The 14,170-nt window shown below is 40.5% G+C and overlaps 1 protein-coding gene across 3 annotated transcripts in view; it reads left to right on the plus strand.

The window, feature by feature from the left end:
- mtor (mechanistic target of rapamycin kinase) overlaps window positions 1-14,170 on the plus strand; it is a 343,897-nt gene that overhangs the window by 104,328 nt on the left and 225,399 nt on the right. For all 3 annotated transcript variants that reach the window (XM_063033405.1, XM_063033407.1, XM_063033406.1), the window contains exons 18-19: window positions 4,574-4,703; window positions 12,573-12,823. In XM_063033405.1, the coding sequence (XP_062889475.1) occupies window positions 4,574-4,703; window positions 12,573-12,823 (381 nt within the window). The remainder of the gene's footprint in view (window positions 1-4,573; window positions 4,704-12,572; window positions 12,824-14,170) is intronic.

Consider the following 14,170-nt stretch of genomic DNA (forward strand, 5'->3'; position numbering starts at 1 on the left):
GCTTCCACATGCTTCCTGTAGTGAGGCGACCAGAACTGAGCACAGTACTCCAAGTGGGGTCTGACCAGGGTCCTATATAGCTGCAACATTACCTCTAGGCTCCGAAATTCAATTCCACGATTGATGAAGGCCAATACACCGCACGCCTTCTTAACCACAGAGTCAACCTGCGCAGCTGCTTTGAGCGTCCTATGGACTCGGACCCCAAGATCCCTCTGATCCTCCACACTGCCAAGAGTCTTACCATTAATACTATATTCTGCCATCATATCTGACCTGCCAAAATGAACCACCTCACACTTACCTGAGTTGAACTCTATCTGCCACTTCTCAGCCGAGTTTTGCATCCTATCAATGTCCCGCTGTAACCTCTGACAGCCCTCCATACTATCCACAACACCTCCAACCTTTGTGTCATCAGCAAACTTTCTAACCCATCCCCCCACTTCCTCATCCAGGTCATTTATAAAAATCACAAGGAGTAAAGGTCCCAGAACAGATCCCTGAGGCACTCTACTGGTGACCGACCTCCATGCAGAATATGACCTGTCTACAACCACTCTTTGCCTTCTGTGGGCAAGTCAGTTCTGGATCCACAAAGCAATGTCCCCTTGAATCCCATACCTGCTTACTTTTTCAATAAGCCTTATCAAATGCCTTGCTGAAATCCATATCCACTACACCTACTGCTCTACCTTCATCAATGTGTTTAGTCACATCCTCAAAAAAAATCCAATCAGGCTCGTAAGGCACGACCTGCCCTTGACAAAGCCATGCTGACTATTCCTAATCATATTATGCCTTTCCAAATGTTCATAAATCCTGTCTCTCAGGATCTTCTCCATCAACTTACCAACCACTGAGGTAAGACTCACTGGTCGACAATTTCCTGGGCTATCTCTACTCCCTTTCTCGAATAAAGGAACAACATCCGCAACCCTCCAATCCTCTGGAACTTCTCCCGTCCCCATTGATGATGCGGAGATCATCGCCAGAGGCTCAGCAATCTCCTTCCTTGCCTCCTACAGTAGCCTGGAGTACATCTCATTCAGTCCCGGCGACTTACCCAACTTGATGCTTTCCAAAAGCTCCAGCACATCTTCTTTCTTAATATCTACATGCTCAAGCTTTTCAGTCTGCTGCAAGTCATCATTACAATCACCATTTTCCATTGTGAATACTGAAGTATTCATTAAGTACCTCTGCTATTTCCTCCAGTTCCATACATACTTTCCCACTGTCACAGTTGATAGGTCCTATTCTTTTACGTCTTATCCTCTTGCTCTTTACGTACTTGTAGAATACCTTGGGGTTTTCCTTAATCCTGCCCGCCAAGGCCTTCTTATGGCCCTTTCTGGCTCTCCTAATTTCCTTCTTAAGCTCCTTCCTATTAGCCTTATAATCTTCTAGACTCTAACGTTACCTAACTTTCTGAATCTTTTGTAAGTTTTTCTTTTCTTCTTGGCGAGGTTTATTACAGCCTTTGTACACCACAGCTCCTGTACCCTACCATGACTTGCCTGTCTCATTGGATCGTACCTATGCAGAACTCCACACAAATATCCCCTGAACGTTTGCCGCATTTCTTCCATACTTTTCCCTGAGAACATCTGTTTCCAATTTCAGCTTCCAGTTTCCTGCCTGATAGCATCATAATTCCCCTTACTCCAATTAAACGCTTTTCTAACTTGTCTGTTCCTATCTCTCTCCAGTGCTATTGTAGTGGAGATAGAATGATGATCACTATCTTCAAAATGTTCTCCAACTGAGAGATCTGACACCTGACCAGGTTCATTTTCCAATACCAAATCAAGTACCGTCTCTCCTCTTGTAGGCTTATCTACATATTGTGTCAAGAAACCTTCCTGAACACACCCAACGAACTCCACCCCATCTAAACCCCTTGCTCTAGGGAGATATTGCCTGCACTAAAACTGTAAAATTAACACAGTGTGAAATGTCAAAATATCCTTTCTAATAGGAACTATTAGATTAAAATTATGTTAATTCTGATAAGGATGGAGAATCTATATACACATCCCTAATGCTTGCAGTTATTTAAAAAAATTGAAGATCAAGCTAGTTGTTAAGTTTTAAGAAAATACATTATGGCACTCCAGCATAATGAAGAAACTTCTTTTTCATACTCTTGCTTTTGATGATGGTATTTGGATAGTTGTAATTAGCAGCCAGGTCAGTTGGATGCAGTGAAAGGAGTATTCAGGGCACTTGTTTCTTCTTGCAGCTGCTGTCTGCAATTACCTAGATCATTCTGTAATCATGCAGTAAAAGTAATTTTTTAGTGTTTATATCATCGTGTCACTTTCATAGACTTTGGCTGAGATATCATATATTCCAATTGTCCAACTAGTTACATCAACTGTAGTTCTTGAAGGTAGACATAATTAATTTTGGATGTCATCAGCTAGTTACAAAATTTATCCAGGAGTAAAACACAATTGAAAGCAAATTCTGTTTGGGACCTCTTTTCAAAAGAATTTAATTTTCTCTGAATTAGAGTTTAAATTTAGTTTTTTTTTAAATCAGTCAAATTTGTCTCTTTCTAAAATGAGTAATAGATGGTGTTGGAGCAGTTATTGTGGTCAATCTAACTAGACCTGAATAGCCAGTGTTTTTTTTGGCAAATCTTTACCTTGTCCATTTTAAGACTAATTGGAACAATTTTTTTTGGAGAGGGGGCTTGAGGGTGTTTTGAGTCAGTTAAGAACAGCAGTGGGGACTAGAGCAGGTCTTCATATTCTTCCTACTTAATACAAGTACATATGGCTAGTAGCGTATAAGGTAGTGTTGCTGTCCCCCATTTTCAGTGCCAGCCACTGTGTCCACAAAATCTATATCAACGATTTTCAATCAAAGAACAATTTATTTTGTGGCTTCTGAATCATGTATTGGAATACATTATGCTTGTACATGCAAATTTTTTTAGAAAATAAAAAAAGGTTTAAATAAATTCAGAGATCTGTAAGCAGCTGTTTTTTTTCCTTATCTTATTAATAAGGAACTGTAAAGACCTGTCTCTTTAGAATATTAAAAATGGGGCCTTAAAGGCACGTGGAAGATCAAATGTTGCTTCATTTTGGGAGATAAACATCCAAGATGGATGCTAATGAGAAACAACAATGCAAAGCTGCCATTCTTCATATCTAAACCTAACCAGCAAGCAGCTGCAGGTTTTTGACTTTGAGAGGACCCCCAGTTGAGCTCAGATGTGATTTGTATCTCGCCCTTCCTAAAGCTCCCAGTTTATTTCACGAGTTCAAGAAATCTTTTTTCAGGACACTCTATACTTGCAAGATGTGGAATAAGGACTGAGCCAAAGACATTTCCAAGACCCACAGCAAGGTCTCCTGCTTCACCCATGTTAATAGGCAAGGGTAACTCTTATCAGGATATGAACAGGGCATGCTCAGTCTTTGAATGTATTAATGCAATGTGGCTATCAAGGCATCCTGGTTTGACATAAATATGCAATATATTCAGACATAAGTTTCTGTCAAGCATCATTATGATGTATCCACTGGTAGGAAATTCGTAAATAATGGGACACGGCTGCAACATAAGCAGGCAGTCACTTAAAACTGAGGTGCATAGAGGGGGTAGTGTAGTTCCAGAAGGATGGTGGAGGTCAGATCAATTGATGTATTTAAAGTGCAGGCAAATAAATATTTATACGATTGAGGAAATGAGGGTTATAGAGAACTGCCATGATTTAATACCAGCATAGATCAGCTTTGATCATATTTAATAGTGGGGGATGCTTGAGGGGTCTGGTGGCCTATTCTTACTCATATTTCCTTCTGGTATTGTGTACCTTCAACATAGATAATGGAAGCATCTTTGTTGCCTGGATGCCTTATGAGAATAGGTTGAGTGAACTCGGCTTTTTCTCCTTGGAGCAACAGAGGATGAGAGGTGACCTGATAGAGGTGTATAAGATAATGAGAGACATTGATCGTGTGGATAGTCAGAGGCTTTTCCCCAGGGCTGAAATAGCTAGCACGAGAGGGCATAGATTTAAGGTGCTTCGAAGTAGGTACAGAGGAGATGTCAGGGGTAAATTTTTTACGCAGAGAGTGGTGAGTGCGTGGAATGGGCTGCTGGCGGCGGAGGCGGAAGTGATAGGGTCTATTAAGAGACTCCTAGATGGCTACATGGAGCTTAGAAAAATAGAGGACTATGGGTAAAGCCTAGGTAGTTCTAAGGTAGGGACATGTTTGGCACAGCTTTGTGGGCCGGAGGGCTTGTAATGTGCTGTAAGTTTTCTATGTTTCTAAAATTTCTCTGGACACATCATAGAGTAGCAAGCAGATCTTGAAGTTAATTTGTAAGTATTGCTCCAGCTTCATTCAAGGAGAAATTTAAAACCTATTTTATGCATATGTTTGTATAATTGTAAATGTGAAGAAATCTACAGTTTACACACTTGTTTACACACCTACACTTTGTGCAAGAAATCTGTGAAATATAATGGGTTTATTTCAAAAGATGCTAATTAAATGTGTGGATTTTCTTTAATGCATTATTTAACAACTGACTTTATTTATTTCTTCAGGCTATCCGTGTCTTAGGGTTGTTGGGTGCGTTAGATCCATACAAACACAAAGTTAATATTGGGATGATTGATCAATCTCGTGATGCATCTGCTGTCAGTCTATCAGAATCTAAATCGAATCAGGATTCAGGTATGAATGGGTTTTGCATTAAGGGTTAGCTGTATTGGTAATATCTTGACAATTTTTTGATGAACTGTGCTATTGTTTCTGGTCTTTTATTTTTGATATGAAATTGTAAGTTATCTTTTGAACCAAGTGAGCCACTGATCTTCTGTATGCACTTTATCTTTGTGAAAGACAATGCTGACATAGCACTAACATGTTAGTGCAGCAGATTTTTGTCTTTGACCCCTTGTGGAATCCTAATAAAAAAGGAATCATGGTAAAATGCTGTAGTAATTTTTAGGAGACAGTGTTAGTACTTTTAATGTTTTTCTGGGCAAAGTAAGTTGTAGTTTGCTCTGTCTAATTTTGAGATTCTTTCTCAAGTTCAAGTTTACTGTCATCATAGATGTACATGCACAGGTTATAAATGCCATGAGAGTTAGCTTTTTGCAGCAGCGGTCAGTATGTTCTTAATTCAAAGAGAAGATCATAGAAAAGTACAGGACAGGAACAGGCCCTTCAGCCCACAGTGTTGTGCCAAGCCATCTAAAAAATAAATTAAACTCCCCCCCCAAAAAACTAATCTCTCCTACCTATGTCTATATCCCTCCATCTTCCTCATATACTATCTAAACGTCTCTTAAAAGCCTCTAATCTATTTGTGTCTACCACCATACCAAGCAGTGCATTCCAGCCATCTACTGCTCCCTGAGTAAAAAAAAAACTTACCCTTCAATCCCCTTTGAACCTAATCACTCTCACCTCAATGCATGCCCTCTGGTATTAGATATTTCTATTCTGCAAAAAAGATACTCCCTGTTTATGCCTCTCATAATCTCTGTCAGATCTCCCATGGTCTCCGCTGCTCCAAAGAAAATAACTCAAGTTTGTCCACCCTCTCATGACAGCACACACTCTCTAAACCAGGCAGCTTCCTGGTAATCCTCTTTTGCACTCTCTCTAAAGCCTCAACATCCTTCCTATAGGTGGAGCGGCCAGAACTGTATGCAATACTCCAGATGTGGCCAAACCAGAGTTCTATAAAGTTGCAACATTTGTTCCTGGCTTTGAACTCATTGCCTTGACTAATAAAAGCAAGCACTCCATAGCCTTCGTAACCACCCTATCGACCTGTGTAGCTACAGGAAACATGAACTTGGACCCTTTAGTCTTGTCCTTAACAGTGTACTATCTAGGTGCAACACCTCAGAATCATCTGCCATTTCTGTACCTATATCTACAACTGATTTATATTGAGCTGTATTCTTCCACACAATCCACAACTCTACACCAATCTGCTGTAATCTGCAAACTTTCTAACTCACCCATCTACATTTTTATCCAGGTTATTTATATGCATCACAAACAACAGAGGTCCCAGCACAGATACATGCAGAATACCTTTAATTATAGTTCGAGTAAGTCCCTTTGATCACTACTCTCCGTCTTCTATGTGCAAGGCATTTCTGAATCCAAGCAGCCAATTTTCCGGGAACCCCATGCATCTTAATCTTCTGAATTAGTCTCCCATGAGGGACTTTGTCAAACAACTTACTAAAATTCATGTTGACAACATCTTTTGTGCTACTTTGATCAATTTCTCTTGTCACTTTGTGGGAAAAAAATTCAATCAAGTTGGTAAGACACGACCTGCCACGCAGAAAGCCATTCTGCTCTCCCTAATTAGGCCATGCGTTTCCAAATACTCATATCCTATCCCTAAGAATTTTCTTCAGCAATTTCCCTGCAAATGACGTGAGACTCACCTGTCTGTAGTTCCCAGGATTTTCCCTTTTCCCTTCTTAAATTGAGGTACAACATTATTTACTTGCCAATCCTCCAGGACCTCACCTGTGTCTAGACAGGACTCCAAAGATACTTATTGAGGCCCCAGCCATCTCCTTTCTTGCCTCTTTCAATAACCGGTGGCAAATCCCATCATGCCCTGGGGACTTATCCACCTTAATACTCTTTAGGAGGCCTAACACTTCCTCCTTCTTGACCTCTAAATGGCATAATATATGAAAGCCCGCTGGTTTCCTTGGCTGCTTGTGTGTAGGGAGTACACACTCTGGTCCCGCCAAACCCGTGAGATTGAGACGACTCTCCCACCCCAAACCCTGGATTGTCTGGATGATGTGTAATTTGTTACCCTGTTACAAATTCAGTTCCAGGAAATAACATACGATTACATACGATTAAAGGAATTATATTTATGAATCTTAACTGAAGAGTTTAGTAAAGAAAAAAAAAACAAAAAAAGGTGTCCATTAGAATTAAACAGTCAAATGTGCACAAGTTGGAGCTCAACTCTTTCAAAAGGCATATTTACTGATCCTCAGTTGACTACAGAACCTTGCTCCATTGAATCACGATCCCCTACTGGTTCGAATCCTACGACCAGTTCTCTCCAGAGTCTTCTCTCTCCATCTCCTACCAAACAAAAGACCCAGCTCATGTTCCAAAGCACCCGTTATCTCTAACCATAACCCAAACACTGCTTCTACAGAAAGACCATTACGTTAGCAGTGAAACCTTTCCCAGGGTGTTACACATATTCATACACTCAGCACTGATCGCCTGGTCCTCCATGTCCTTTTCCTTGGTAAATACCGAAGCAAAATCCTCATCAAGTACCTCACTCACATTCTCCGCATCCAAGCAAATGTTCCCTCTCTATCCTTGAGTGGTCCTACACCCTTTCCCAACGTATCCTCTTGCTCTTGATGTAGTATAGAATGCCTTGGGATTCGTCTTATTCCTACTTGTCAAGGGCTTTTCATGGCCCTTCCGGGCTTTTCATGGTCCTTCCTAGCTTTTCTAATTCTCTTCTTTATTTCTTTCCTAGCTTGTTTAGAATCCTGCTTCATTTGATCTTGACTTCTGAAATTTTATGTACAGTCGTCCTTCACTAATCCGACTACCTGTAATCCGGTTCCTTTGATAATCTGGCACTCCTTAGGTCCCAATGGTGCTGGATTAGTGAAGGTCGACCTGTACTTTTCCTTTTTCTTCTTGACTGAATTCGACACCTCTCTGGTCATCCAAGGTTCATTTATCTTTTCATCCCTGTTCTTCCTTCTAACAGGAACATACCTTTCCTGTACTCTGTGCAGTTGATCTTTAAACACCCTCCACATGTCTGATGTGGACTTGCCAGAGAAAAGAAATCACCTTTCAGCTTCACCTTCATTTTGAGCCTCAGTGTTTTGTATTACTTTAGATTAAATACTGGTACTTACATTGCTAGATCAATTTAAAAAGCTTTATTGAGTGAAGCTCTTATCTTTATAAAAGGCTACACAAATGGAAATTGCATAATAAATCATTTGCACAAAGCAAATGAAGACCAAAACACCAGCATATACAAGTAGACCTCCAAGAGGACGAATCTGCATTCTGAGATGATGTGTGCAGCTTCTGCACCATATTATTTCAGGAAACTTTTAATATTTCATAGGTCTTTTTTGATTCTATATCCTGGGCGTGTTTGAACAAGTGCCTATTCTGCTGGGCCACTTCATGAAGCTGATAATAATTTAAAGAACACGCACAAAATGCTGGAGGAACTCAGTAGGCCAGGCAGCATCTATGGGAAAGAGTACTGTCACCGTTTCGGGCCAGCAGGACTGGAGGAAAAAAACCTGAGGAGGATATTTAAAAGGTGGGGAAGGAGAGAGCGAAACACAAGATGATGAGTGAAACCTGAAGGGGGAGTGGTGAAGTAAAGAGCTGGGAAGCTGATTGGTGAAAAAGCTACAGGGTTGAAGAAGGGGGAGTCTGGTAGAAGAGGACAGAAGGCCATGGAAAAAAGAAAAGCCAGGTGGAGCACCACAGGGAGGTGATGGGTGGGCAAGGAGATAAGGTGAGAGAGGGAAAAGGGGAGTGGGAATGGTGAAGGGGGGAGCATTACCAGGGGTTTGAAAAATCGATGTTCATGCCATCAGGTTGGAGGCTACCCAGAAAGAAAATAGGGTGTTGTTCTTCCAACCTAAGTGTGCCCTCATCACAACAGTGGAGGACATAACAGAATGGGAATGGAGAGTGGAATTAAAATGGGTGGCCACTGGGAATCCTGCTTTTTCAGGCAGGTGGAGCTTAGGTACTCGGTGAAGTGGTCTCCCAATCTACGTCAGGTCTCACCAGTATACTGGAGGCCACTCCAGGAGCACCGGACACAGTATATGGCCCCAACAGACTCACAGGTGAAGGACCTCGCGTGGAAGAACTGTTTGGGGCCCTGAATGGTAGTGAGGCAGAACGTGTAGGGGCAGGTGTAGCACTCGTTCCACTTGCAAGGATAAGTGCTGGGGGGAGATCAGTGGGGAGGGACGAATGGATAGGGGAGTTGTATAGGGAGCGATCCCTGCGGAAAACAGAAAGTGGGGGGAAGGAAAGACGTACTCGGTAGTGGGGTCCTGTTGGAGATGGTGGAAGTTCCAGAGAACTATGTGCTGGACGCGGAGGCTGGTGGGGTGATCGGTGAGGACGAGGAATCCTATCCTGGTAAGATGGTGGAAAGATGGGGTGAGAGAAGACGTACATGAAATGGAAGAGATGTGGTTGAGGGTAGTGTTGATGGTGAAGGAAAGGAAGCTCCTTTCTTTGAAGGAGGACTTCTCCATCCTGTAATGAAAAGCTTCATCCTGAGAGCAGATGTGGTGGAATTGAGAGAAGGGGACGGCATTTTTATAAGTAACAGGGTGGGAGGAGGTACAGTCCTGGTAGCTGTTGGAGACCATGGGTTTGTAATAGACATCAGTAGGTAAGCTGTCTCCAGAGATAGAGACAGATTGAGAAAGGGGAGGGAGGTGTCGGAAATGGACCAGGTAAATTTGTGGGCAGGGTGGAATTTGGAAGCAAAGTGAATGAAGTCGACGAGTTCAGCACGGGTAAAGGAAGCAGCACCAATGCAGTTGTTGATTATAGCATAGGAAAAGTGTGGTACAGTCACCAGTGTAGGCTTGGAACATAGACTGTTCCATGTGGCCGACAAACAGACAGACATAGCTGGGACCCACACCCTCCCCCTTCAGGTTTCACCTATCACCTTGTGTTTGTCTCTCCCCTCTCTCCACCTTTTAAACCTACTCTTCAGCTTTTTTTCTCCAGTCTTGCCAAAGGGTCTCGACCTGAAACGTCGACTGTACTCTTTTCCATAGATGCTGCCTGGCCTGCTGAGTTCCTCCAGCATTTTGTGTGTATTGCTTGGATTTCCAGCATCTGCAGATTTTCTTTTGCTTGTTAATAATTCAAACAATTATGTTGAATATATTCTTTGAATGATAATGACCCTGTTATATATTTGTTAAATCCTAATCATTCAGGTCTTCTTTCTCTGTTTGTTAATAATGCAATATATGCTTTGTGTGCCAGTAACTGAATTTGAATGCCTCCCCTCTCCTCTCTGTTTAATTTTAATTTTAATTTTAATTTTACTTCTGTTTTCTGCTGAATTCTTTTTATGCGTAGGAAGTTTTGTTTGGAATTGAATAATGCACATTGCTAGACAATGAATTTTACATCATATTATAAAGTGCTGTCCTGCAGACATTTATGGATCTCTTGTGTCTTATTCATACAGCCAAATTTTATCAACCTCAACAGCTGCAGATTATTTTACTATGAAAGGTCTCAGTTGAGCCCAAACATGTCCTCATGCACCAAGTAGCATCATGCACAAGGACCTGGGCCAACTGCTAATGTATAACTGCAATCTGCACCATGTTGTTCTGGAAATGCAATCCATACTGTAATTAAATCACCACTTTATTAAAAAATGATATACCCGATCTGATTGAAATAATGAATTTAATTGCTTATTGTTTCGCAGTGTAGTGACTTGTTTGAAAGGTAAAAGTTATGAGTGGACCGTTTTGAGTTTAAACATTGCTAGGCTGATTGCTAGACAATGCTAGGTGCTGTTCATTCAGTGAAGCATAAATATAACCAGACAGATTTTATGAAACTCCAAGCCTTATTTATAGCTAGAGGAGAGTTGAACAGCTATTTTCAGGTCAACTTTGTTTCTTTTTTCCAAGTGTGTCTGCAAGCTATCATTAGGGTGTGTTTTTATGCCTACAAACAATATGTGAAGATTGTTTATGGGAATTGATAAATCTCTGGTTACGGGGCTGTAAGACCCATTCAAAATGGTAGGATAGTGAATGTTGGTAAAGCATTTCACATGGAGAGTGATGCAGAGAAGGAGATTAACATTGTGGGTTTATTAAATGTTAGTTCAATATAATTTGTGATATCAGTAGCTCTGCACAACTAGGTATAACAAACGCTAACCTTGTCTGACTTTGCAAATGTTGGTTAAACCTTTCAGTCTCTTCATCTATATGCACTTCAGGAAATCAAGTATGACCTTGAGTAATAAAATGTAATGATATTAAGCACCCCTTAAAACTAAATTGACTATTAATACTAAAACATTCCATCTGATGTATTGCATCAAAGATAGTGCATGCATTTTGTTGAATTAATTCAAGGTCTTTTTTGCGGGATTTATGAATTCATTTATTTTATTACAAAAGGCAGCATTTGTAATAAAATATTTTGTAATGACAATTACCTGCTGGTTTAAGAAGGAATCGTAAATAGGATTTATTATGACTGTTTTCAAGGGGGTTATTTATTTCTCTTGCAATGCTATGTAGTTTAAGGGAAGTTAAGTTATTCTGAAATGTCAATATAAAACATGGACCCCTCCAAGCAAATAAAATTAGATTGATGGTGTCTGCTCCATTGACGATCACCATACCTTTCTTATTGTTTATAAATATGGCGACTGGATGAAGTGGCTCAGCCTGAAATGCTGACTGCTTGGTCTCTTCATACATGCTTTTTGAACTGCTGAGTTCTTCCAGCATTTTGTGTGTGCTGCTCTGGGTTTCCAACATCTGCAGAATCTCTTGTGTATGTGATGATTTTGTTGTAGCTATGCTTGACATTCCTTTTGGATCAGATATTGAAGGAAAATGGTATACTGTTCATGTTATTGCTGATGTGTGGTTGCTTAAGATTGTTTTAATGCCTCCAGCTGCTTTAGGGAGTATTTACAGTTAAACAGCCTTGCCCAGTTTTTGCTTTGACATGTACATCGTAAGTTTTTCCATATAATAGAAGGCAAATGGCATAGTCATTGAGTCGTAGCTAAATAATGGAAATCGCAGACTGCAGATGTTGGAAATCTGAAACAAAAACAGAAAATACTGGAACACTAAATGTGTTAGGCAGCATTTGTGGAAAAACCATAAGACTATAAGATATAGGAGCAGAATTAGGCCATTTGTCCCATCGAGACTGCTCCACCACTTCATCATGGCTGATCCATTTCTCTGTCAGCTGCAAATTTTTGCCTTCTCCCTATTGCTCTTCATGCCCTGTAAGTAAAACAAAGTTAATGTTTCAGGTCAAAGATCCTTCCTCAGATAAAATTCTAACTCTGTTCCATTTTCCACCGATCCTACCTGACTTACTCAGTGCTTCCAGCATTTTGTTTTTTGCTAGATTGTTAAGCATTGGTCTTTAATATAAAATTTAAGTTAATTTCTAGTAAGACATGGCCCTATTTTTGTTTCCCATTTTAAAGCATAGATTTTAAAGGGAAACCATAACAAGTTTATTAATATGACAAGAGGCTAATATTTATGCTTCTACAATACTTCACTGCGATCTTTCTGCCTTTAAAAATGTTGTGAACACCTCGGAAAAGGCTCCTTTCTATATAATTCTGTTATCACCTCTCACTAGACTAAGAAGTTAGTATTATATAAGTTGGCTATGATCAGAAACCTTTTTGATCCAGCGGGCCTGTAGCATTACAATTTTTAATATTCAAAAGGGATTCCTTCTTTACAATGTTACTCTTTATTTTGATTGCAGCTGACTACAGCACCAGTGAAATGTTGGTGAATATGGGGAATTTACCACTGGATGAATTTTACCCAGCTGTTGCCATTGTAACCCTCATGCGTATCCTGCGAGACACATCTCTTTCAAACCACCACACAATGGTCGTTCAGGCTGTCACTTTTATCTTCAAGTCTTTGGGTTTAAAATGTGTCCAGTTCTTGCCTCAAGTTATGCCCACGTTCCTCAATGTTATCCGAGTGTGTGATGCCAATACTCGAGAGGTAGGTTTATTTTTGAATGAGAGCACACATTTGTAAAACTCTAAATGCCCAGGAGTATCTACCTAACTTCCTGAAAAATGTTAAATTTACTTGTGCTTCTGTTGGACGGGTGGCATTTAGATTTAATAATGCATTTAGTATTTATTGAAGCTTGAGGAACTATTGTATTTTAAGGAGCATTTATATTATTTATGCTATTATGTGGAATTATTGTGTATTGGAAGAAGTACTGCACCATGATATATATTATTTATTTATTTATTGACATACTGCATGGAATAGGCACTTCCAGCCTTTCAAACCATACCATCCACTAACCCCTGATTTAATCCTAGCCTAACCACAGGACAGTTTACAATGACCAATTAACCTCGTCTTTGGACTGTGGAAGGAAACTGGAGCACCCAGAGGAAACCCATGTGGTCACTGGGAGAATGTATAAACTCTCAGGCAACTACAGGAATTGAACCCAGGTTACTGGAACTGTAAAGCGTTGTGCTAACCGCTACACTATTGTAAAAAGTGCATAAGTGTTTCTGTAAGAAGCATGATAATTAACTGCAAAGTTATGTTGCCTTCTTTTTAAGACCATTGACCTTACTGGGGCACAAGCCGCCAACAGCAGCTCGCCAGAGTATTCAGCCCTAGGCCAATGGAAGGTCAATTGGTCCTGTGGCTTTTGCTTTTACCACATGACTTTGTATATCTTCTAGGTGAAGATCCTTCCTCTCCCAGGGATGAGGTCTTTGAAGTTTCTGTCGGCTTTTCTGTAGCAGTGGGTTTTTACGAGATGAAGTTGCTAGCTATATGTTCAATCCTCCTTTCTCAGCTGGGCTTAAGACCATCCATGGTGGAGTTAAGATGATGCTGTGCCCAAGCCAAATAGCTGAGACTTGGAGAAAAGTGTGGTGCTATTCCACTCTATTCCATGATTTACAGATCCTACCTGAGGGATGTTATGTTAATGTTCAATAAAGATGATGTCAGTGAGTCAGGAATTCTCCATTTAAATCCTAATTCTATTATGTTCTTGTATTTCTTCACATGAGCCTGTACAACTAACTCACAAATGATTATAGCATAAGGTTAATAGAAACAACTCTTTTTTTCTGCCACACTCTCCCTGTCCCGTGACAGCCAAGCCATGTTCACTGAGAACAAAATATGGAATAATCCGAGAAAAATACACACTGCATGCTCCATTCCTAAACTGTAAGATTTAGCCTACAGTATTTTCCTCATCCCTGATACAAGTCAGCACTTGTGTGGGTGTGCTGCAGCAGTATGTCGACTGCGACCACTGTCAGTGTACAGTGTAGTGTTAAAAGTGATTGATTGTGGGCAAAC

The sequence above is a fragment of the Mobula hypostoma genome, chromosome 25 (genome assembly GCF_963921235.1).
Source record: "Mobula hypostoma chromosome 25, sMobHyp1.1, whole genome shotgun sequence".
Classification (NCBI taxonomy): domain Eukaryota; kingdom Metazoa; phylum Chordata; class Chondrichthyes; order Myliobatiformes; family Myliobatidae; genus Mobula; species Mobula hypostoma.